This window comes from Platichthys flesus, chromosome 6 (genome assembly GCF_949316205.1).
Source record: "Platichthys flesus chromosome 6, fPlaFle2.1, whole genome shotgun sequence".
Taxonomy (NCBI): Eukaryota; Metazoa; Chordata; class Actinopteri; order Pleuronectiformes; family Pleuronectidae; genus Platichthys; species Platichthys flesus.
The window spans coordinates 3,180,999-3,207,537 of NC_084950.1; the positions used below are offsets into that span (position 1 = coordinate 3,180,999).

The 26,539-nt window shown below is 45.6% G+C and overlaps 1 protein-coding gene across 1 annotated transcript; it reads left to right on the forward strand.

Moving 5' to 3' along the window:
* Positions 1-25,882, forward strand: nrn1la (neuritin 1-like a). The gene is made up of 3 exons (XM_062389654.1): positions 1-103; positions 14,312-14,462; positions 25,120-25,882. Exons 1-3 carry the CDS (start codon positions 1-3, stop codon positions 25,415-25,417), a joined length of 552 nt encoding a protein of 183 aa, XP_062245638.1. The 3' UTR covers positions 25,418-25,882.
* The last annotated feature ends 657 nt before the right edge of the window (positions 25,883-26,539 follow it).

The following is a 26,539-nucleotide window of genomic DNA, read 5'->3' on the forward strand; positions in this document are numbered from 1 at the left end:
ATGGAGACGACCTCGGCACAGGGGATCTGCCCGGTGAGCCCAGAGCAGCTCGGAGTGAAGAGCCGGGAGTTTGGAGGCTGTCGCCGGGAGGATGCAGCGTCATGTCGGTGTTAGTGGCTCGGAGACCGGCAGCCCTGCGTTTAGAGAAACGGCCATTTCACTTTTCCTCTGTGAAAGGGACCAGAAAGCGTTTTTAGTGAAGTCTTCAAGAGACGCTGAGAAACTGCTCCATTGGAAGTTAATGAGTTCTTCTTATGACTCTGTGTTCTGAAGCATTTAGAAGTGTCCGTCTCACTCTTGTGATCACGATATCTCAAGATCTTTTCAAATTTGGTCCAAACGATCATTTGGATTCAAGGACGAACGACAGTCACATTCTGTTGGTCAAGGTCGGGGTCGTCCTGTAGGACATGAAATCTTAAATCGGCCTCTCTGGGATTTCTTTAAGGTCTCGAACCACCGGGGCTTTAGTGTTGAGCCTCGTTGTGATGTGAGTCGCTTTGGTTTAAAGCTTCTCTCAAGTTAGTCCATGTAATGCATCGGTTTTCAAACTCAGTTCAGGTATCTTCTCCTTTTCATACTATACCAGCCGTCTGCTGGTTCTCCACTGGAACAGACAGAACCAGGGGGCCACACGTGGTGTCGTCTGATTCCACAGTGATTTACTGAGTTTTATTCTTTTCAAAACTTTAAAATGTTCTGTTCTAACTCTTAAACAGTGGTGGAGGAAGAACTCAAACATATCTCGGAACAGTTCAGTCTGAGCCCTGACGAAATCAGGTCGGCTGACTCTCTCTCTCACTCTCTCACTCTCTCACTCTCTCACTCTCTCACTTTCTCACTCAAGTAGATGAATAAAATAAAAATAGGAAACATCAAATCTAAATCTTTTATCTAGAGTTAGTCACGTGGAGCTCTGTGATGCTCCACGTTCCTCTGGTGTGTTTCTGTCTGAGGTCGTGCACCGATCAGACTTATTCTCTCCACATCTGCACAGAAGGAGCTGGTGCACGTTTCAGTTGGTTTCCAGTGGAGCTTCAGTTGGTTTCCAGTGGAGCTTCAGTTGGTTTCCAGTGGAGCTTCAGTTGGTTTCCAGTGGAGCTTCAGTTGGTTTCCAGTGGAGCTTCAGTTGGTTTCCAGTGGAGCTTCAGTTGGTTTCCAGTGGAGCTTCAGTTGGTTTCCAGTGGAGCTTCAGTTGGTTTCCAGTGGAGCTTCAGTTGGTTTCCAGTGGAGCTTCAGTTGGTTTCCAGTGGAGCTTCAGTTGGTTTCCAGTGGAGCTTCAGTGGGTTTCCAGTGGAGCTTCAGTGGGTTTCCAGTGGAGCTTCAGTTGGTTTCCAGTGGAGCTTCAGTGGGTTTTCAGTGGAGCTTCAGTTGGTTTCCAGTGGAGCTTCAGTTGGTTTCCAGTGGAGCTTCAGTTGGTTTCCAGGGAGCTGCACCTGTCAGCTTGTAGGACGAGTCTGGAGCAGACAGCCTCTCAGTCGAGTGCAGTCATCAACCCACTGCGTCTGAACACCAGATGAGATGCAACTGACAGAGAGAGTGGGATAAATGTTACTGGGACCCAGTGGGAGACAGTTAGTCAAATCTGCAATTGCTTTTGAAGAGTGTATTTTTTGAGCCGAATAGTAAATTCCATATTCTTTCAGCATTTGCAGCAGTGGTCCAGCAGCTGTTGGTTTGGTGCTCGCCTCTCAGACAGGTGACGCCCTTGTTTGCTGCTGTTTGCTGCTGTTTGCACTGTAGCAGCTTGTTTACCTGGTGCTGGAGTCACATTGATTTTCTCAGGATCTGTGGCTGTGGAGCAGACGGCTCCCCGAGTGGAGCGGCTGGACGTTCTGCTGACATGGTCTGTTGAGTGAAGCCACAGCAAAGGGTTATTAGTGAGCACAAAGTGGTAAATGCTCGTCTTCATTTATGTTTTTTTATTTGCCGTAACTTCACCTTGACTTTATTTCTGTTGACATATGCAAATCAATGTGGACCCGGATAAGCTGATCAAAATGTCAAATAATTCAGAGGGAAATTTGGATGTGCCGTTTACACGATTTGATAAATAACTTGAAAGGGGGAAAATAATCACGGCTCAGGAAAGAAAGATGGATTAAAAATCAAGCAACAATGATTCTGTGCTTTATATTTGATGAAAAGAAAGAAAGATGAACTAAGTTGGTACCAAACTGGTTCATGAGTTTAAAATGCATCACGACATGTTTCAGGATTTCCACTGAACAGAGAGAAAACAGCTGGAATCAAGAATACAGCTCCCGTTGGATTTAAACATTTGTTTCTTCCATTTTCTTAATCCAGAGTCTGTTTCTTGATCATATCGGTGACTTCACATCCTTTTTAAAGACCAAAATAAGATATAAGTATTTTAAATAGATCAATAACCTTATCCTATCAGACTGGAGAGAGGAGGAAACTGTTGCTCTTCTTCTTCTTCTGCTGCTTCAAAATGTGACGTCAACAGCTGATGTGGAACACACACGTGTGCAAAGTCCTTTATCCTCGATGGAATTGGCAGAAATCATTTCTCGTTAATCTGTCCTGTAATGTTCACAGGGGTCGAAACCCTAATCTCGCTTGGCGCTCAGAACGAGCCTGTGCAGCCGAGTTCTGCTGAGTCAGCACTTGATGTTTGCCCTGACGCTGGAGGTGTAAAGGATTTAACCGTCCCATGAGGAGAACAGAGCCATGTATCACAGGAGGATGAATGTAGCCTGTGTGTTCTGGCTGTTCTCTGGATGAACCCCCCCGCTGTGACCTCAGACGTGCAGCGTTTCGATGAATATTCATCCAGTGCAAGTCGCCGCCCAGCAGGGCCCCCCCCCCCCCGCGTTTCCAATACCTTCTAATTCGTCCTTTACCTTCAGCTCCTCCAGAGGTGGACAAAAGGCAGAGAACTCCTTCAGGGTCAGATATGAAGAATAAAAAGACGTTTTTCTTTCAAATACTTTTCCTTCACGAGTCGTTGCCCTGCGGTGAAGGGGGCGGAGGGGGGGGGGGGGGCAGACTGATGCAAAATATAGCTACTAGCTCCAATTTTGCCAATTAGCATCAAACCAGAGGACACACGCTCAGACCTCCCTGCTATTAAAGCCAATTTAATCACTGATCACACGGCTGATCAAACTTAAAAGCTCTGCGTAAACTCCCAGACTCGTTTCATCTCGTCTCGGCTTCAGAGGGAAAGTTGTGCTCGTCGGCCGAGTCGGTATCAAACACTTTCCCCCCCGCCAACTTTCTAATGCAGCAAACATATTAAGACCGGAGCTGGAGCCGCCTCGACGTGCAGCGACTCTGCCAGAGCCGTGCTGACAGCTTGTTGGTGTAAATACGGCTCTGGCCCGATTGAGAGGACGTCATTCTGCCGGCTGTTTGCAGAGCTATCCAAAAAATACATATATATATATTTATATTTTAAAAAGAAAGTCAGTGTTATGTAAACTGTTAAACGTTATTTAACTTGCTTTCACATTTTAGTTGTGGTGAGATCTATTTTCCAGGTTCTCGTCCAGATTGTGTGAATCTACTGAGTTGGTTCTGGTTCTCTGGGCGGGCGCCAGTCCAACCTCACAGGAAGTGAAAACAGGGTCTATCTGTGTTTTCACCCCCCCGCTGCAGATCTGATGCTTCTCATCTCTTCAGTGGACGTTCAAAGCTGCAATATAAGTTCAGGCATCAGGCGCCCTCCCTCCCTCTCCCTCCCTCCCTCCCTCCCTTACTCTCCCTCTCCCTCTCCCTCCCTCCCTCCCTCCCCCGTCCTCGCTGACGTCAGCAGAGTTTATATGAAAATCTCAACATTTAGACCCGATGAGGATGAAACGGTGGCTTTGACTTCGGCAGTTGTCACCTGAGGAGGAGGAGGAGGAGGAAGAGGAGCCCTGTGTGGGAGGAACCGGAGCTCTTCACAACCAGGCTTCAAACGACTGGAAAATTAAGTTGAAGATGAACCCCCCCGCCCCCCCCCCCCCCCCCCCCCCCCCTTAAGTATTTTTCATATTAACAAGTGCTGAACCCATCCACTGCCACTTCCCTCCAAGTCAGGAACCTGAGGCCCTGCACTGATGAAGGACGCGCTCTGGACGCCTCTGTTTCTTTCTTTCTTTCTTTTTCCTCTTCTCTCTGGGCTGAACACAGAGCGCACACACACAGAGGTGTTAATGGAACGGTGCTGTAGAGCAGGTTTCCCAGTCACCTGAGCCCAGACCGCTCTAATTAGAAAGTGTTGTTGTTCCCTTCTGGTCCCATGAACACTCCCCTTGGTGTGTATCCTGTTTCTATGCATGCATGTCATCTTTTACCTTTTTGTTTTAATGAATCGCATGGAAAACTTATAAATAGCACACACACACACACACACACACACACACACACACACACACACACAGGCACACGCACACTGGATGTAAACAGTCCCGGTGGGAGGCTGCTTCTCACGCGATGAGGTCCGTCACCCTGAGCACCGTCGTTAGTCCTCCATGTGTTTTCGTGAGGAGACACTTCAGAGGCCCAAAGTTTCCATAGTGAAAGTGTCTCCATAGCATCACAGAGAAAAACACATGCGTGTGTGGGAGGTGGCTGGTTGGGGGGGGCTATGTGCATAATTCAGGGATGGATCGACACCTGAAGATAAATAGCCGCAGATCTAATCAATTTGAACGTGGTCTCCTGGGACTGTGTGTGTGTGTGTGTGTGTGTGTGCGTGTCTGTCAGGTGAAGTGTGTAGCAGCAGCAGGCATCAGCAGCATTTCCGTCCAGTCAGCAGTGATCTTGGCAGCGTCTGCACGTCCAGACTCATGAATAGATCAGGATGCACCATGAGATCTACCAGGAGTCCTGTAGAGCTCATGGCTGCAGCGTGTGTCCTTCAGGCTGAAACACAGGGACACATGTCCGTCTGCTCTGAGCTCTGCCATCAGGGGACGTCTATTTGACTGTTTTCATCTGATCTGAGAACAGTGTTGTTCAAACTGGAACCATCTCCAGTGTCTCAGCTGTGTTACCTCCACCTTGAACCTCCTGTCACTATGGTTCATACACATGGAAGTGAGGCTGTATGAGGAGGAATAGAAACATAAATTAATCAATTAATCAAAATCACACTCATAGAAAAAGAATGATATATTGTGTGTTTGGTAGTTTTTTTGACCTGTAGTTACAGCCCCTCACCAGTAGGGGGGTGGAATAGAGAAGTACTTCTTCTGGTGTTTTCGTGCTTTTAGGGAAACTTGATAACATCCGACTCTCAGCACCTAAACTTCATTTGAAAATCATAAAACGTCCCAATTTATTTGTTGTTTTGCATCAGATTTTCTTTCATAACAACAATCAACTGAATGAAGAGAACTTCTGCACCCGAGCAACGTTCTCCAGGTCGTTGTTGACTCGTCGCCAGATGGTGGCGCCGGCTGTGTGACGCCGGCTGACGCAGTGAATTTGAAACGTTGTGTTTCCTCGTGTCAGGCGACATTAACCCGTGCGGGTTTCAGGGGTTTGATTCCCCGGGTGCGTGCAGGGTGGTGTGAACCTCAACACGCTGCCGCTCGTTTGATCGTCTCGCTCCTTTCAAATGAAACCAAACATAGAATCCAGAGTCGGCCTCTTCAGGCAGAGAGCCGCTCTTTAATCTCAGAACTTATCAGCAAATGAAACCGACATCGACCTTCAAGCTCATTTGATGGAATCACATTAAACAACTGAGAGCAGCTACACAGGACTGTCATTACTCCTGACTCAGCCCTTTTGAGAGTTTGTCCATTTGACCCATTCTTTTCTCTTTTTCCCTAACTTTTTAAAAATTCATCTTCCTGCTCATTTGATCTAAATATTAAGTTTATATCTGAATGATATTTATCATAGACTATACAAAAAGATGACTCTTCCCGAAAAGTGACTCCAAAGGCCATTGATCGCCCCCTGGTGGTTGCCTCCGGTATAGGTCATAAACCTTGCTCCGTCATGAAACCCTGAAATAAGTCAACGTGTTTTTTCAGACTGGTTATTGTGTTTTTAATTTGTTGTTTATTTACATTTTATGATATTTATGAGCACATTCATTCGACTCTTTCGAGTTTGTGAAACCTTAAAATTTGTGTGTATGATCATTGTCCCCAGAAAACGAACCCTGCTGCCCTTGATGCTGTGGTGGCTCCATCACTGGGATGCTTCCGCTTCCCCTCTGGATAATTGGAGGAAATGGGGAAACGTCCTCAATCGATATTTACAGTCTTTGGTCCGAACATGAGAACGAGCTTCAGCTAATCTGCTTCATCCTCAAAGGGTTCTCGTCTCAAACCTTTTACATGTGACTCGTTACAGAAGCTTGTGGCCGTAGAGACGGACGACAGTGTTAATGGGTTTAACGGCCAGAGAGGGAACTTGAAAGAGCCACGAGAGCAAAGCAGAGGTCAGCTGATGTTATGGAAGATAAATGTTGTCAGAGCAGAGAATCCACTTATCACAGAGCAGTGAGTGATACAGTGAATATCAATGTGAATCGTATTGATCTGCATCTGTTGCTGTATCGAGCATTTGTGTGTAGCTGCGTCCAGTCGTGTTGCTTTGTTGTGACTCTCGGTTTATTTGCTTTAATGAGCGCTGATCACTATTTAGCCTCCTGTGAGATGTAATGGCTTAATGAAGGATCACCGCCGACGAGCAGGAGACTTCAATAACTTCACAAGGCATTGAACTTCAGGAGGTTCCTCACTTTGTTGGGTCCCCTGGAAACGTGTCGGGTAATTTGCACGAGTTTATTTTCCTATTTGCACATGTTCTCTTAATTCACAGTGCGTTGGTCTCTCTCGTCAACCGTCCTTAAAGAGACGGGAGTTAAAACCAAGTGTTTCAGACAGAGGCTGAAAAGAGGAGCAGCAGCAATCAACAGTTTGACCAAAGTGATGCGTTTTCAGAACATTAGAGCATTTGCACATTTTCATCACAAACAATATGAATATGAGCATTACGTTTCCTTTGCGGTAGTTTGTTTAGTATAATCTGATATTGTTTGGTGTGTTCTAATAACTGGTTAAGTTTGCATTTAGGAAAACATATGAATAAGAGATTACAATCTAATCCAAACATTGAAAATTAGAGATTTATTGAGATTTTTGTGTGATGAACAGATGAGTTACCAGAAGAGTGAGAGTAGCTGTAGAGGGGAATAAGAAGAGGAGGATGAGAAGAAGTGGACCTTGAATAAAAAAATAAAAAAAAATACTAAGAACTTTTGGAAACTAACACTTTAGTAGCACTTAAATGGCACTTACTTATAGCACTTTGTAGTTTTGCTTTATTTTGAAGAAATTGTACTTTCTTGATTCTTGTCGTCCTTGGTATGTACCCTCGGGGTTGAATGCATTTATTGTAAGTCGCTTTGGATAAAAGCGTCAGCTAAATGAAATGTAATGTAAGAGGAAGAGGAAGAGGAAGAGGAAGAGGAAGAGGAAGAGGAAGAGGAAGAGGAGGAGGGTATCAGAACAGACGCAGAGTAAATGCAGTTTGTCATTGTTCATGTTTGTCCCAGTTGAAAAAGTTCCCTTGTCTTAAAGCTAAGAAACCTTTTCCATTTCCAAACTAAACATATCATTGGTGACATTTTACATCTTCATCAGTGTCAGTGTTTTTCTCTCGGGGTTCGACTCTGTTTTCAACGTCTTCCCTGAGAACCGATGTGTCTGGGGCCTCGGGGGGGGGCCACAGGCAGGGCAGGGAAGACAAAGTGCTGAGTGGAAATGTAGAGGAATGTCATCCTTTAACATTTCTTTATTTTTTTAATGTGTTTTAAAGTATTAGGTGCAGCGAGAGCAACGTCTCCTGCCAAACAAATACTATTCATCAGTGCCCCGCTCAGAAAAATGCTTTTCCACACTTCTGCATCTCTTTTTATTCCCTTCATCTCCGTTCCGATAGCGATCGAGTGAGCAAAGCCCTGAGTTTCCTCTTCCTGCCCGTATCAATCCGTCACTCCACCTCTCCGCTGCTCCCCCCCTCCCTCTCTCCTTGGGATCAGTCTTAGTTCAGATATCAAATATTAATCAGGGGAGTTTGAGAGGCAGTCGATCAGTTGTCCCTCCATCGATCCTCCCTTCAGTGAGGCGTCCTGGAGCCGTTCCAGCACTCGGACAAACAGATTCAATCGTGTTTTTTATCGTTTCACAATCTGTTCCTTTGTGTCTTTCTCCTCCTCTTTGCTCTGCTGAACGTCGGTATGACCCGTGTCTACACATTAACACACATCACTTTACTCTACTAACAGTCTGTTGACCTTTTCCTGAAATCTTGCACCAGCACTCTGACTTCATGAATCTGATTCCTGGGCCAAAGGTCTTACACACTAAAGGCTTCAGCTCCTGAAGAAGCTGTTTAAGCCTCAAGGCTCCTTGCAAATCTCCAAGACTCTGGGGGGTGAAGCTGTGTCAGAAGTCTACATGGTCTACAAAGGTGTAGGCTGAGTAAACCAGGAAGGCAACTTAGACATATCTGGTCTACAAAGGATATCCTACATGTGTCACCAGCTTGTCCAGCTTTGCATCATTAGCTCTTTAGAGCCGCTGCCTCCCGCACAGCTAGCTCATCTGATGCAAGAGGCTTAGCCCCAAAAAGGAAACGCCAATGGAATCCGTCATGGCTTGGGAACGGCAGAATGCATTTCTTGGCAACATCTGAAGAAGCCTCCGTAAATGAGAAAGCGATCGCTCCTCACATGAAGGAGGCCGCCCTTGACTTCGGAGTTTGCTAACGGTGTGTAGCTAAAACGAACCTCGTAAGTGGTTCGTTCTCAGGCTGAGTGCTTCTCCTGCCGTGTCGGCTGCTGCAGCTTTGCATGCTCCGTCACATCCCAGAATGCAAATCACACCTGGGGAAAAGCAGCTGGGTAACTCAAGCATGCAGAGCACATCGATGGTTTGGTCGGATCACGGTCGGACCACATTCGCACCACAGACCCACGGCTCCTGACTTTGTTTGGGACTGAGACCCCCACCACCACCACCACCACCAACCCCCCCTTCACCCCCCCCTTCACTGAAGTAGTTTCACCGTGTTCACATCGGCATAAACAAAACATGTCTAATGTCCCCGGACTGGGAGCAGGTGTGAAACCAGCCTCAGACCACGTGGCCTGTCGGATGCTCTGGTCACTTCAGCGTGAGGTGGAAGAAGTTCAGTCAGCCATCGCAAACAGATAATGAGTTTACAAGCCAAACCAGGAAACAACAAGTTCCTGCCAATTGAGCAGATGTGCCTCCCTGGCTTGATTTCCCCACTGCCCCCCCGAACTCATCTCAGTTTGAATAGTGGCTGGTGGAGATAATCACACGGCACTTTTCTGAAAAGGACCTCATCCAAAGAAGCGTGGAAATTCAAATCAGTGCATCATGGGAGTTCCCTGCATTGTGTTGATTTCCATTTAATCAATATAACGGGCTGAAATAGACATAATTCATATTTAAATATAGTGGTAAATCATTCAGAGCTTCATGGCAGACACTGTTTGATGCAGAGCAGTTAGTCGTCTTTAAATTACATATTTTCGTCTTTTGCTAGACGGCGCTGGTTTAAAAGAAGATTTCATCTTTTATTAGAAATTGTTGACTTTCAATGTTATTCCCCTTTTTTCTTTTAAGTGAAATGAGAAGATGTTTAATTTCATAGCCGGGACATAGAGGGCGTAGTTAAGCATAAACACTAGAAGTTGAGGAAAACATAAAATACAACAACCTAAGTTTCTGAGTTTCTAATTTGTTTAGACGATACACAAACAGTAAAGTAAATAAAAACAGGAAATAAAGTGGCGTGTGTGTGGCGGTGACCTCTCACCCACGATCATTGAGTGTCACACTCGTGGTCACTTCCTTGCCTCTGTCGATGCCGTCATCTCCCGACTCGACTCCAATTTCTCCTACACGTCCTTTTTTTATTTTTTGTCTCCTCCATCTCCTCCGGAAGATCTTCATTAAAACTTGATGGAGATGAGTGAAGCCAATAATCTCCAGGGCCTGTGAACCACCCTGCCTGAAATCAATAGGTTTTCCTGCTGGAAAAAAACAAAACAACGCAAAGAGAATAGGGGGGTGGGAGAACGTCGGTTTTATCAAATATTTAAGAGCAGCTCTCTGGGGAGAGGAGGGGGGAGAGCTGTGGTGATGCTGTGTCTCACCCAATTAGAATCTGCTGCTCACCTGCCAGGCTGCAGCCGCGGCTCCACTCTGACTTTTACCCGTCACGACAAACCACTTCTGGGACAGTCGCACACTCTCCACGAGCCTCATCCCCGCCGTCTTGTACACTAATCGTGACATGATGCATCTGGGCCTGTCGCAGCCGTGAAGAGGACCATCAGCTCCGTGAAACACCGGCCACCGGCAGGGAGAGCCGCCTGTCAACAAGTCACAATGAGGCTCCACTGGGAACCAGCACGCTCTTTAGAAACGCTGCTCGGCTGCTTGTGTTACCGGGCACGATGTTCTACTGGGAGAAGGAACACTCCCGAAAGCTGAGGTTTAGAAACTGGATGAGTTTGTGAGCAAATGTGCAAAGTGAATAGAAACTTATTCAGTTTAAACTAAAATAAGCTCTCAAAATCCACCACGTGATATTATACCTCTTATTGCAACAAGGGGACAGCACGAGGCCCCGAGCTGAGGAGGGGCCCCGAGGACGGCTGACTGTGTTTCTCCAGAGGTCAATGAAGGAACAGAGATAATAAAGCTGAGGTCCCTTTTGCTTGGGTCCTCGAATCAAACGCCCGCGACGAGCTCACAGCGCTGAACGAGTTACCTATAGTGAGGATGGAGAGATGGTGGAGATGAGAACAAGCTGAAAGGAGAGTGAAGTTCAAACTTGCATCCATCAGCTTCACACAAACACAGCTTCAACCGAACGCTGCTGTGGGTCTGAATCAGCAGAGGTGTTGTTTTTTTCTTAGACGTAGTCATTTTAGGAGACCATAGTATGTTGACCATGTGCGTCAGAAGGGGGGGGGGGGGGGGGGGGGCGCCTCACAGCTAGAAGGTTGTGCGTGGGTTCGAACCTGTTTTCCACTCAGCAGGAAGTCAACATGCAGAGGAGGTGGACGTGTGCAGTCACTTTCTATTTAATTGATCTCTTGCACAAATGAAAAGTTGCCCACTGATGAAATGATATGAGGTTAATATATTAAAATAACCTCATATATTAGAGTATACAAGTATTGTTTAAGTTTCTTACAAAGTATTACATGAACAAACTATTGAGAAAATGTGATTTTAAAAAGTAAGAGTGTTTCTGCAGCAAAGAGAGAAGAAGTAATTAGTTAATCTGACTGAAATGTTCATTTGTAATTATGGGACATATTTGAAAAGTGTGTGTGTGTGTGTGTGTGTGTGTGTGTGTGTGTTGATCATTCTTCTAATAAAAGAGATCAGAGGGTTTAGTTTTTATTTCCCAATCATCATCACAGAGTCTCTGCATGTTGCTCTGAGATGGAAGAATCATCCACGCTGTCGGGAATCAAAGAGTCTGAGCTCGGTTCAAAAGGAAGCGTTAATTATTATCTGTCTATTTACTGTTTAGAAGCAGAGGGGACATGTGAAAAGTCTGGAACAGCAAAACAATTTAACATTAATACAAATAATCTAAACATATAACTTTATTTTTTGTTATTTAAAAAGGCGGCCGTTTATTAACACCTCCATCCTTAAACAGGGAAACAGCCGCCAGTAAAAATCAGAGATAAATAGTTTCCGACTGGAAGAAAAATCATGTGAATGACATCTCGAGTCGGAGCAACTGGGTTAAAAACAACTATAGTCTTCAAAAAGGAAGCTCACAAACCACTGGGTGTGTGTCTGTTCGTGTGTGTGTGTGTGTATGTGTGCATGTGTGTGTGTGTTTTTGTGTTTTAAAATGTAGAAGTGTTGAGAGGATGAAGAAGAGTCCTGAGATGGAATAATTCCAGCTGCTGTTTTCATGACACCCCTGAAAGTCTCAGGCCTCTGATTTACACTCGGTTCTTTAACAGATGAGACGGGATCGGTCTAATCCAACACGTCCCACGAGAGGCCGGCTCCTCTGCCGTGTGCCATGAAAGTTTACTTTGCCGTTAATTCAAACGTCTGTAAACCGTGCTGCAGAACGAGCGCACGGCGGTTAATTATTATTTCATTTCGAAGGCAACAAGCAAACACACACCTCTCTGAAGAAATCTTGACTCAATAAAGAGCTCGGGGCTTTGGTGAGGCGCTGTAAATAGCTTTGTACAAAGTAAATGACTTGTGAGACTCTGTGTGTGTTTGTGTGTGTGTGTGTGTGAGTGTACGGATATGTTTGTGAGGAGCATTTTGAGTACAGCCCTTATACGTAGTGAGAACATTTAGTTCTTCCTCACGCTTTTGTGTGTGCGTGTGTGTGTGTGTGTGTGTGTGTGCGGTGTGTGTGGGTGTGTGTATGCGGTGTGTGTGTGTGTGTGTGTGTATGTGTGTGGAATCACTGTGGACTCTTTTCCAGTATTAATTCTGACCTTTCAGGACCAGTACACCTCATGGGGAACGAAGCCCATCACACTGCTGCATTATGTCTTAAAGGGATAGTTCACCCAAAAATGAAAATTCACTAATTATCTACTCACCACTATGCAGATGAAGGAGGGGGGGGTGTTTGAGTCATATACACTGTTTAACCCTGAGTCTCCAAAGGTATTTTGTTGACTCAACCCCCCCGTTCGGCATAGTGTTGAATAGATAATGAGTGAAGTTTAATTTTTGGGTGAACTATCCCCTCACAGCTGTATTTCATCATGCACGTTACCCACAATGCCATGCAAACTGCAGTAGCTAACTGTGAAGATGATTGGTTCTGTTTTTATGCTTTGAGTTTCTGCAGAGTTTCTCAGACGCCACATTGAATTGTGCAGTGAGCTGAGAAAAAAAAAATATTAATGTCTTTCTTTTGCTTTTTCAACTTAAATTACAGGATAAATATCTGTTGCTGCTGTTGAGAAAGATCTAATAGTTTGTGTCCTCGCCTTGTAATCTAATTGAATTGCTTCCAGCTTCACCTCCTTTATTCAGCCTGTCTGGGTCATCATAAAAGCCTGAATAAAAGAAACCGGTTTGTGAGGCTGTGATATAATTTCCCTGTCGACTTGTTGTCGTGTGCGTTTAATGTTTCTCATGCTGGTCAAAGAAATATGTAATTTGAAGAGTTTCTGTTTCAGACTCAGGTGCAAGAGTCTCATTCAAGATTGTTGACAATTTTCTGTCGCTATTAATCGTTAGTGTTTTCTGGTAAACATGGACGACGTCAGCGCTCACCAAAAGTGGAGCCAGATCCTCTTGATAGCCCCCTGGTGGATGGCTGCAGTATAGATTCATAAACAATGCCTCCTCCATGTTAGCAGACGGGACCTTGACCAAACTGAGACGTTAAACCACATGTTGGATGAGGTTTTCTCAAATATCATTATTGTGGTTTTTATCAAGTGATTCTCATTTTAGTTTGGTAATAATTACCTAATTGACGTTATTTAAACCTGGTGATTGACAGCAAATACTGACTCATGATTGGTTAAGAGCGTAGGCGGGTCCTTGCTGCTGTGGCTTCACACCACAGTTACTACTGGTCATCAAACTGGAGACGTGTTATTGCTCTTTATGCAAAGCACCAGGAGTTGTGCATGGATGTTGGACATATAATTTGCCCCGCTGTGTAAATGGTGGCACCTTTAACATGGCCCCTGATTTGGAATAATTCTTGACCCTTTGTAGGTTTTCAAATCAGTTCTCGTTTCAGCTTGTTTGTGTGACTGTGTCCTGGCTGATTCAAACATGAGTTGTGTGTTGTTGCTCCGTTGTGTCTCCATCTCCCGCTCAATGAGCCGTGATGTGTCTCACCTTTGATGTGAGCCATCGATCAAGCGTCGACTCTAAACACTGAATGATGGAGAGCGGAGAGGATTGAGGAGAGACCCGGCTGTCGGCAGCTCCGTGTGTGTGATGGATAATACTCGGGCTCTGGGTCTGTCAGTGAAACAAGCAGCTGTGTAGACGGCGTTGTGTGTCGCTGCCTCCACGCAGCTGCACACACGCTGTCTTCATGTGAACGCTCGTCTCTCACTGGTCCGACAGCCGCAGCTGTTCACAAAGAGAAACAGCCGCCTGTGGAGGAACGATGTCAACTGATTCTTCTGCTTAACTTGATTTCCCCAGTTCACGTTACATAACAAGATCAACTCTCAATTCATCTTCTCTCTCTCTCTCTCTCTCTCTCTGTGTGTGTGTGTGTGTGTGTGTGTGTGTGTGTGTGTGTGTGTGTGTGTGTTCTCCTCCAGTGCTCAGCCCGTGTCCTGTGACTGCAGCCTCAGCCAGAAGGTGTCACTCCATCTATAAGGGTTTTGCTCAGTGTCTGATGTCTCTGGGGGACAGTCTGACGGACAGCGCCCGCAAAGACGAGGACACACACGAGATCCACTCCATCTGCAGGTCGGTGCAGCCACACACACACACACACACACACAACACACACAACACACACAACGAACACCCAGTGGGGTTTTTCATCTGTATTTTTCAAGTAGATTTATTTTTAAACCATCAAACATTAGTACTTTCTACTGCACAATGCACTGTGTTACATATTCACTTTGTTTCATATCTTTAAAAGAAATAAATTAAGACAGTTAGTCCAATCAGAGTGCATGGGTAACATTAGACTCCGCCTCCTTCCACGAGAGCAAAGTGTGTGATGAATCATCAGAGATGGGCTGAGGACAGAATACGCAGTTTACACAGTAATTGATGTAGTTGACCATTGTATAAGTGAATAGGCAACTCTCTGCAAGTACTTTTACATTTGAAGTATCTTTAAAAGCAATTATTTTCTTACTTCTACTCAAAACGTGAATGTGCTACTTTTACTAAAGTAATAGTTTTAGTACTTCCTCCACCACTGCTCACCCTCGATGTACAAACCGAGCACAGAGAGGGTTAAACAGGAAGTCTGCAGAGTTTCACTATTGGAATATGCATCTGTAAACCCCACAGGGTGGTTAAGTCAGTATTAGTAAGAACCCAGTTACTTCAGGAGCGGAGGATTTAGCAAAACAAAGACAGAAGCTCTCCGGAGGGAAGCGGCTCACAGTCTCCGAGCTGGAAATGAATATGCAAAGCTTCTGGAGAGAAAAGTTCAGACAAGCATTTTACAGCAGCACGGTCGGTGTGATATCTGATATCAATAGAGCGCGTCCAGGCTGTACATCTGTACAATACCACAGATCGAAGTGCTGGCTCTGAAATCCCTCACTGGACTTACACTCGTGACCTGTACACAAAACTGCGTGTGAACAACAATAAATAATCACAAAGTTATACACAAGTTAGTCCTGAGTTACAGTTTGTGTGTTTTGTGCGTTTCACTGCTGTTGTGAGGGAGAATCCAGTGCTTCAGTGTTAATGGTCTGTTTATAACCTGTGTACAAAAGTCAAAGATAATATAAGAAATAATGAAAAACGTGTTGAAATCAATGCATCAGACTCAGCGATATCCTGAACGTTAATTCCGAGTATGGATCAGGTTATAAAATCCAAACACACTTCCCATAATGCAACTCAATATGTTCTTGTTGTGGTTGAATCTCTTTGACTTATAACGTCAGTAAACATTTTAGTTTATGTCTCAATCTGTAGTTTCAAGTCGTCTTCAACGCAGCTGATGTTCATTTAGTAACTTTATGATCAATTTAGAGTGACACAGACGATAAAGCACACACACACACACACACACACACACACACACACACACACACTCTGAGCTGTGGACGGATATATCCCAGCACGTCTTACCTGTCACTCTTCCAGAGGTCCAGCCGTGGTCAATGGCCACACAGACATAACTCACTAACAAGGAGAATCCTGAAACCTGCACACGTCCAGCGAGCGGTGATGATTCAGATCACGACACAGGGCTCGTGTGGACATGGAAAACATTCACTGTGTCTGGAAACATGCATTTTCTCTTTCCTACCAAGCTGTGGATGAGAAGACTGATCCCTTTTCTCAGATATGAAACTCGCACCAGCAGCTGGATAATGTGGCTTAGAACATAGACTGGAAACGAGAGAACAACATTTCCCTCTGGATCAATTAAGGATCCGTCAATCATCAACCAATCACTGGGCTCCATGTGAAAACTACATATTGTGAAAAGAGACAAGATGACGGCTTCACGAAAGATGGGACACGGACCAGAGTACATGTCAAAGAAACTCAGATTTGAGTTTTCTAAAGATGGTTCCTGTCATTTCATTTAGTTTTGTCCCATTATAAACAAGGGGGGGGGGGGGGGGATGTCTTGATTGACAGCTGAAATTCACACCTGATCGATCTTGCTTGATGCTCCGGCTCCATCCCCCGATCGCTCCTGAGCAGCCGCCCCCAGAAAGATCTTATGCTGATCATATCATTTGGGGTCGGATGCTCAGGAGGTACAACGGGTTGTTCACTTATTCTAAGCTCGGTAGTTCGATCCCTGGCTCTGCATTCTTAAGTGCCCTTGAGCAAGATAGTCAAGCCCACCCTCTGAACACTGTGTTTACGTTGTGTTGTGTGTGATTGAAAAAGCAGCAGATGAAGATATTTTGGCTCCATTTGCAGATCGTCCATCTTTGTTTCTGGAGTCCACGAGTTCTCCCCGTGTCTGTGTGGCCTCCTCCCACATCTCCATGCAGCCCGCTGGTGCTCCGCTCTAATTGGAGACTCTAAATTGCCCGTTGGTTGTTTTTCTCTGAATGTCGGCCGTGGATATGCCTGGAAACCAGTCCAGGCTGCCCCCCCCCCCCCCCCCCCCTCTTGCTGCAGCGACCCCTGTGACCCGCAGGGGATAAGCGGTCCAGGTAATGGATGAAATTGATGGATATATAATATAATTTAAATCAAACATGGAGGATATTGGTTCGTTTTCCTTCACAGTAATGAGATTTTATTCCAGTTTAACTTTATCTGTGAGCACTTAGTCTTTCTTCTTCGGCCCTTTTGGCGTATTCTCTCTCTGCAGCTCCTTTTAGCCGCTCATTGTTTTGGCCACAGGCCTGATGACACTGATTAAAGATGCAGAACATCCCCCCCCCCTCCCGTCCTCCACCTCCCCCCCTCTCTTACTCTGTCCCACAGCTTCATCTCTCTATATCCTGTCTCAATCCGTCATTCCCCGCTCTCCCTCTGTCACCCCCGCTCAGCGCTCTATTTATACACACCTCTGCCATCCATCTTCCTGGAGAAGTCGTCTCCTCTCGTCCGAGGGGAAGGGAGACGTTAATGTGTGAAGGGTGTTAAAATAGGATCGCTGATCAGAGAGCAGTGTTTCTGTCGAGTGGAATTTGCACAGCGCCCAAATGGTATTGAAGCCGAGATGATCAGAGCAGACTGGAAACAGAGAGGAGGTGGAGAGAGAAGCTGAAGCTGCCGCCGAGCCGACGGGTTGAGTCGTCATTTAAAGAAACATTCTGTGGAGTTGTGACCGGAGCTCTCTCCTCTCTACATTATGAATGAGGCTTTCGCTAACTAAAGAGCACTTGATCAGGCGGCGACAGTGAACGTGCTCCATTAAAAAGCAGCTGGCAGTCAGTTGATGGTTCAGGCCGATGGTGCTGTGGCTCTGTGTGACTCAGTGAAACTGACTTCACGGATCCAGGGGAGGATTCTCCTTTTGTTCAAGACTCATTTTCATTGAGATCTACAAAGCACGACATTAGAGTCCTTGAGGAAAACCTAATGGAGTTATTCTGAATGAATCCTCCTGTGTGTGTGTGTGTGTGTGTGTGTGTGTGTGTGTGATTGTGAGCTTCTCCTCAGTCCCCTAATCTGTATCTTGGCTAAAGCTTTGCCGCAAGTGGCAGGAAAGCTTGTGGTGTGTCGGGTATTTTGAAAGATTCTCTCAGACTGTTTCTTTACTCTTGTGTTATTGTTCTTTAGTGCATGTAAAAGTTCTGCAAAGTTAAAGAGCTCAAGGTAGAATTTTTTTTTGTATAACAGCTTGTTTCTGTGTGTGTGTGTGTGTGTGTGTGTGTGTGTGTGTGTGTCCCTCATTGGGACCGAAGTCTGGTTATAATGAGGCATTAATGTCATTTCTAAGGTCCTGCTGGAAGTTGGGGTTTGGGATTGGGTTCGGCTCTTCACGCAGAATGGAAGTTACTGCTATGTCCTAACAGAAATATAATGTGTGTGTGTGCAAGTGTGTATGCATGTGTGTGTGTCTATGTGTGTGTCACCATGGCCCTGCAGCCCACCAATGGTACAACTCCACTGTTGTTACATCTCTTCTATTCCTTGAGGTACCAATTAAACTACTAATCCTGAAACCAAGCCACCTCAGAGTGTGTGAGTGTGTGTGTGAGTGTGTGTCCTTCTGCTGGTCACACAGACATACACACACACATACACACAAACTTACACAATTCACTCGTTCACACACACTTCCCTCCAATCTACACTCACTCTTTATCCTCACCTTACTTCTTTCTGTTTTTCATTTGTTCTCCATCCCTCTACTTCTCTCTCTCTCTCACCCTCTCTCTCTCTCTCTCTCTCTCTCACTCTCTCGCTCTCTCTCTCCTTTGTCCCCTTCATCCCTCACTTTTCTCTTCCCTCCCTCTCTTCACTCAGGAGCATGGTTTTTCCCACTTCTATCCAAGCCACCTAATGAGGAGGTAGCATGGTGCTCACGTCTGAACATCCACACACACACACACACACACACACAAACACACATACACACACACACAAACACACACACAGTGCAGTCGGAATAGCACTCTTCGATTTGCATCTAGGCCAAGGCTGCTCCATTGTCAGCGCTCTCCCTGGAGCACGGCGCTGCTTTTATTCCTCATATTCACAAAAGGAATTACGCAGCAGCGATCAGTGGCTGTGGCTCCAGCAGGTGAAGAGAGGAGGAGGTGTGTGTGTGGGACTGGAGACACAGAGGAATTAGGTTCAATAGAATTTAAACAGTAACCTTTACTGCAGCTTTTAAAGTGAAGAGAAAAGGTTCAGATAAAGAAAACAGGAGGAGCTTCACGTTAAGTTCATCTCACTCACATGTTTATTTATGCTTGATGGCTGAATGTAAACTGAAGTGTTGATATTTACAGCTGCAGAGTTAAAGGTTGATTGTACAGTTAACAACACTAGGGAACAACTTTCAGAAGATTTTACTGTAGCTCATACTCATAACTTGCTCATATAAAATAACTTGAGAGGTGACACAGAGTTTCAGCTCCCTCTTGTTCAGATCTCTCTTGTTTCACTGGAGGAACTATTGGAATCAACAAAGTCGGTGCCTGCAGCAAAGTTTCATGGAAATCCACACGATACAAGATAATTTATTGTGTTACTGGAAAAGATTAGTTTTCATGTCTTAGATATTCATTGAGATATTTCTGGAGCGTAAAACAACTTTTTTCTAAATGTCAAGATTGTTTTTTTTGTTTTTAAACTCGTGTAAAACAAGTTAAAAGTTGGAGCCTAGGTTCTGGGACGGATTCAAACTTGTGTTTTAATAAGTAGGTCATCCAGCGGAATCCCACGTCTTCATCATAAATTCACTTTATAGCCGAGTCAGCGAGATGCTTCAGCAACGGGTTTGACTCTGTAGTGACGAGAGAGAGTGAGGCTCATGAGCACGGTCGCAATCAAAGATTCTGAATCATCACAGACGGACTCAACACGTATCCAGTTTGTCATTGAAAAAAAAACAACACAACAATTACCTCACGATACACAAACGACACAATCTGGAGCTCCGAAAAGTCTAAGGCACAAGGTTGAGTTCTCTTTCCCTCCGTCTTGTTTCGAAGCAGCCTTTCTATTCGCCTTCATGTCTTTATCCTCCACAGATTTAGACAAGGCCATTCATGTTTCCACTGTGTGCCACTGCAACCCCCCCCCCCCCCCACACACACACACACACTCCGATTCCCGCCCCGGATTCAAAGTGCCTCTCAGCTCCGCGCCTGCAGGGCGGATTTAAACCTCAGTGCAGTTCAGCGTCTCTCAGTGGGCGACCCGTTGATCTAGAAATAATTACATGCTGCCCGCAAACTCCACATGACAACGACAAATACACACATGCACCCGGCAGAGGAACGACAAAAAAAAGGAAATAAGCATCTGCATTTGAAAAAATCAGGAGAATGTCCGGAGCCTCTCTCTCGGATATTTGTGTTCTCTCTCCACGGAATGTCTCTGGAGAACTCTGGAATTCTCTGGAGTTTATTATCACATCACTACATTCACAGATGAGATACGTCACCATCACCTGAGCTCACCTCTCTACATATGTTTACATCTTTGTGCTGTTATTTCTCCTCCATATTAATCGAATGTACAAGTGTAAAAGATTTTAAAATATACTGGTTATTGTTCAGCTCACATCCCCAGCTTTCCCTTTCTGCTCCTCCGTACATCAGAGCTGAAAATAACACAACATGGATGTTAGAGTGATTTTATCTGAAGCCTCAGTTATGAGGGTCTTTTTATAAATCCTGTAGAATCATGAGAGTGTCGTGACCGCTCTGTCCAAGGCTGGCGTAGTAAAAAGGAAGAATAAAAAAAGGGTTGTTGATGATTTGAAAAGGAGCAAAGAAATGAAAAGCATTGTATTCCTGCGGTCGAGTGGACAAAGCTCTTTATATTAAAACCTGCCTGAGCTGCAGTGGCCTTCGTGGAGGTCGGCAGGTCAACGTGCTGCAGGAAGGCTTCCTTCACCCTCGTGCTCAGATAAAAACATCTCTGTTTTCACACTCTCTCACGATTTGACCCATGAAGCCTGGTCAAAGTGATCCTCTGTGTTTCTCCCGTCTCCTTTTATCACAACCTAGAAATAAACACTGTTTTTACGGAGTATTCATTCGTCTTAGGAGGTGTTGAGCTGCAGCTTAAGTGAGAACGAGACGTGCACTCAAACACAAGCACACACACGTGCTGCACACGCACGATACAACAGGCTGCATATTGTGTTCATGTATGAGGTTGTGTTGTGTTTAATACCTCGACCAAGGAGGTTAGATTTCATTCATTTGTCTCTCAGCAGGACTCATCAAAAACCACTGAACCAATTCAACATGTGGAGATGATCCTTGGTGGAAGGGGGGGGAGGCACTGGCCTAGTGTCTTCTAGTGTGCGATGCATTTGTCTATTGGGTTGTGTGTTGTGTGTATTTGCAGCCCATTGTGTTGTGTGTATTCTTATTGGTTTTTCTTAAGTTACAGCATCAGTTTGTTTTGCTTCAAGGCCGAAATACAAATCTCTGTCAGACTGAAACCAACGATTGTGTAATGATGGACGACAGGACTGCTCCTATACAGTGGAGCCCCCTGGTGGTTGCCTGAAGTGCAGGTCACTGACTCTGCCTCCACCATGTTAGTGGATGGGACACGAGCCAAACTGTAAAGTCCTCAGGACTGTTTTGGGGATCTTCCATCTTCCATTCACGTCCTGACCAGTTTCCCCTTTTTGATGCTAGAAATCATCCACAGCATGATGGTGCCACCACTACGCTTCAAAGTGGGATTGTTGTTCTCTGGGTAATGGGAAGTGTGGGGGGGGGTTGCAGCACACATATTGTTTCCCATTATGTCTCAAAGAGAACCAGAGAAGCTTCCTTGTGTTTCAGGCGAGTGTCCACACGCTGTGTCCAAACGTGATTTCTTACATTTCTCTGTTATCAGTGTCTTTTCCGGCCCCTGTTCCTCACAGCTCTGCTCTGGAGGGCAGGTGCGCCCACTCCCTGCTGGCTCTCTGACTCATGCCCCCCCCGCCCCCCCCTGGGAGGTTTGATCCTGGTGGGCGTCCCTCTCCTGTCAGATTTCCAGTGCTGGTATTCTTTTTCTTGATAATGGATTTAAAGGTGCTCTGTTGCTCTGTGGGACGTTCAAAGTTTGGGATGTTTTTTTTTTTAGCTGAACCCTTTATCTGTGCTTCTCCGGTGTTTGCAGAGCTCAGCGGTGTTTCCTGCTGTTTGCTTGGTGCTGCTGCTGACGACTCAGGGGCAATTACAACACTGTCAGCTTTTATTAAAAGCATCTCGGACAAACATCGATACATCAGCTTTAAAACCCGTCACATCAACCTGCATCGTCTGCGGCCCCTCGCAGCAAAGTTCAGGAACTCACATTCACACCGATCCTCAGTGAACAGGATGAACTCTGACTTTAACATGAAGCGTTTTGCTCTTTAGACTCTTTGTGGTCTCCGGCTGTTTTCAGGCTCATTTAAATCTGGCGTATCACTTTCTTAAATCAGCCTGAATGAGCCTTCCCAGTTTCTCTGTTCTCTTCACCAGCGCCATATTCCCTGCTTCAAATTAAAATTGCCCGAGACGTCAGAAACGTGTCCTGAAACTTAGTCAACACCCAGATGGCCACATTGCTGCGTACGTTCGATTCCAGTCAACAATGAGCTCAGATCGGGGGTTTGGAGGTTTCCACGTGTCAGCAGCAGCACGTTCACAGCAGAACACACAAACTCCAGGGAGGTGTTCAGATCGGGAAGGCAGCTGGTTGTCTGTCAGCGTCCTCATTGTGTTTCTGCTGTCTCTGCAGCACCTGTGACTGGAGCCCAGTAGCCCCCCCCCCCCCCCCACACACACACACACACACACTTCACATGACGCTATCATTATCATACACATACACACAATTCATTCTCAGACACACACTTCCACTTTCCTCCACGAGGAACACGCACATGGAAACACCATCAGTGTCAATGTTGTGTTAATATATTACTGCCAGTAGCCAGATGTTGACACTCATGATTAGCTGCTGACCTGGCCACACACACAAACTTCCATACCTGCACACAAACAAATCTGCATGCAAGCACAGACACACACACACACACACACACACACACACACACACACACACACACAATATTGTGTTACTTTCCTATTCCAATAGACAGATGTTGACCTGCACACCTAAACTCAAACACACAAACACATGGACACACACGTGTACATGCAAGCACACACATACAAATACAGATGAAAGTCAGCAACATTGACATGACACCATCGCTGTTTTGATTCTCCAATACACACACACACACACACACACACACACACACACACACACCAAATTGTGTGACAACAGCCAGATGTTGACACACCACAGACAAACACACACACCTCCATTAACTTCTCCTCCCTCAGCAGCTGGTAAGCGGCCGTCTTCCTCCAGCAGCCGCTCTGTCACAGCTGGACCTCTGGAGTGTTTAATCCATGGACACAAGCCAAACACACACACACACACTCAAACACACACAGAGAGAGAGAGAGAGAGCTGCATGTATGTGTGTCTGTGTGGGACAGAGAATGTGTGTGTGTTCCTCGCTGTGTCGAAACGGTCACAAAATTCTGTGCTAGAATCTGTCAGAGGGAGATGTGTGTGTGTGTTAGTGTTTGTCTGTGTGTGTGTGTTAGTGTGTGTCTGTGTGTGTGTGTTAGTGTGTGTCTGTGTCCGGTTGCTCGTGCTGCATATCGTGATCAGAAGCAGATGTTCTCAGACTGTCACACAGCACAGATAAGAGAAACCCTCTGAGATGAGAAGAAGTTTGAGGGACTCTTCAGTTCTTGCAGCTGTGAGACTCGACTCGACAGAGATACATAAAAAACACAATGATATTATGTTAATTGGTTTAGGCGACATCAGAAGAGTTTTATGTATTTCCCCAGTTTGGAACTGGTTCTTCAGATTATCCCGACACCAGATGTTTCCAAACGGACGTTGTGGACGTAGCCAGAGTTTTGAGTTTGTCTCAGTCTCTAGTTTCAGGTCTTGATGAAGTTCATTTTGTCAATGATCGTCCCATTTAGAGTCAAATAGACTTCAAGCTCCCCGTCAGGCTCCACCCCCTGCTCCTCCAAATATGGTCACTTCTGGCTTTACGATACCAAGATGGCGTCGGGCAAAATGACAAACTGGAGACTTCTCTATTCTCAGGTTCTGGGAATATTTAGGCTTTTCCAGAATGTCACAGTTTTTGAAGGTTCAGACTCTAACACCCGCCCTCTGTTGAGAATATGAAAAAGCCATTTCCTGTTTGTCGTGGTGTTAACTACGCGGCTGTAATGTGCCTTACTGAAGCGTTGTTAGCATTTGGTTGTCTTGAACAGCGCGATCTGCTTCTACTAACCCCCCTCCTCCTCCTCCCCACTGTTCGGATATTTAACGCTCAGCCAGTTTTTTCCTCCGAGACAACTTAGCCGACAAGTCCGTGATGAGAGGGAGAATTAGCAGCCAATTACAGTCAGGCTCCTCTTTGGATCGGGAGCTTGAAGGTTACACTGCACTAAGTTTAATGCTTTGTTTAACTGTGTAAGATAATTACTCCTGTCTCGTCTTCCTCACCTTTCCTTCCTCCTGTCAACCCTGTCTGTTTCCCTTGTTGTAACTCTTGTCAGTTTCAAACAACCCCGTTTCCCTGAAGTCTATATAAAGCAACAAGCGAGTCAACAAAACACTTCCTTTCAATAAATGAAGCTTTTTCCGAGGTTTGGGTTTCTCTCACATCAGGGAAACCTTTGATCTGAGCGGTGGAAATCTGCAAACGGTCTCATGGCAACTACCAAGAGAAGGGAGGGGAGCAGGAAGATGGAGTTTGATTCACTCGGTGAAAGAACTCAAGCGCCATTGTTGGTTATTTCCAGAGCTGCGTCTGCATTAGTGAAGTCAGGTGAGCTCACGGGTCTCTGGGAGATTGTTGAAGCAAATGGATTTATTACTTTTCAACATAATCGTCGAGGGGGAATTGAGTCTAAAAAAAACAATTCCAGAGGATCAAGCAGGTCACATCAATCAGGGAACAAAGAACGTGTGTAAACGTTTGGTGCTGATTCATATTGTGAATGCAGTTTTTGAGATATTTAACAGAAGCCTATAGACTTCAGGATCCGATAAGTTTATCCAGATCAGATCCACAGATGATGCCCCACCCGTCCACATAACAGAAATAAAATCTGTAGTTTTTGTGTAATGTTGCTGACGAACAAAAGGAAACACAAATGAAACACAACCTCCTCTCCTAGAGTCCGATAGGAAGGAGCAGAGTGACCCACTGACTCTGTCCGTCTCTCCTCAGGTCGTGGGACGAGTTCCATGACTGTGCCAACATGGCGATGGCCGGCTGTCCAGAGGAAGCGGCGGCCGTCTGGGAGTCTCTCCGCCAGGAATCCAAAAAGATGCAGTTCTCCGGAAACCTCTACGACATGTGCTCCGACCGGAACAGCTACGCGGTCTCCTCGGCCTCCTCCCGCGGCTCCTCGACCCAGGAGGAGATCAACCAGGAGTCTCTACGAGCAGGCGGCGAGCATCTGGCAGAGCGCCGCCACCTCCTCGTGCTGCTCGCTCCTCTGCTGCTCTTGTTGTTTTGGATATAACCATCTCAAAGAAGTGGGACTGATGTGACTAGATGTAAACTTTGTGTAATTTTTTCTCTCCCCCCCACGAGTCCACGGACTTTCCACGGCTTCCTCCTCTGCTCTGCCAGAGGGTGAATCCATCTCACTGCATGTTCAGAGGCCTGACAGTCCTTTTGATAATGTATCTTTAAACTGCCTGTGCTGTTTTCATGCATATTCTCTGCCTTTAAATTAGTCTGTCTGTTTGAAGTTCACACAAAATTCATACAGAGCCACACAGCCACTGTACAAACAGACCCGCAACACATGCATAGTTAAACAGATGCAAACAGCAGCCTCGTGTCCTCTGTCCTCGTCTCCTCAGCTCCCGACATCCACTCGGTAGGAGCTACCCGACGGCTCCTAGAGAGGAAAGTCACCGATTTAATCACATTGACTTCATGAACACGGAAACTAAAGCGTCAAGAGATCATATCCCAAGACCAGCCCCGGTGAAACATCTATTTTTGTTGTTTTTGATCATTGTAGTTCGACTCTGTGGAAGCTGAGTCTCCTATTGATTAACTCTTTCCTTTCGTCTTTCCTTCATTTTCCTCTCCGGTCTCCGAGAGCCGCGTCCGTCAAAGCTCCCGATTCCCCCCCCCAAAAAATCGATTCAACAAAATGTGCGTTAGGGCACTTTCTGCTATGAGCGAGTTTCTCCAGATTGAAAGTTCGTGGCGTTTAATTTCCGTCGCAGAGGAAGACGCTCCTGTGAGTCACGTAATTTATCTGCAATGTATGAAAACATGAACATTTATTTCATCTGTTAATCCGCTGTTAAAGGCTCATCATCACTCTGCATTGAGCCGATGTCCTGCTGCAACATTTAGTTTCTTCAGTGGATTTTTACGCCACAAATCTGTTTCCATTGCAAAGTTTCGCGTTTTGCTTCGGAGGCCAATTCCTCGGAGGCTGCATTTGAAGGTCGATGGTGTGACATGTGTTCATAATGTACGATATCTTAGCTAATGCACACAGAGACCCCGAATTTGGCTTTGGAATTTAAATGTTATTTTTTTTAAAGTCGATTTGCTTTTAGCTGTTTTTGTGAAACAACATCTGAAGAAAACGAAAAACCCAAATCATGGGAACATCAAC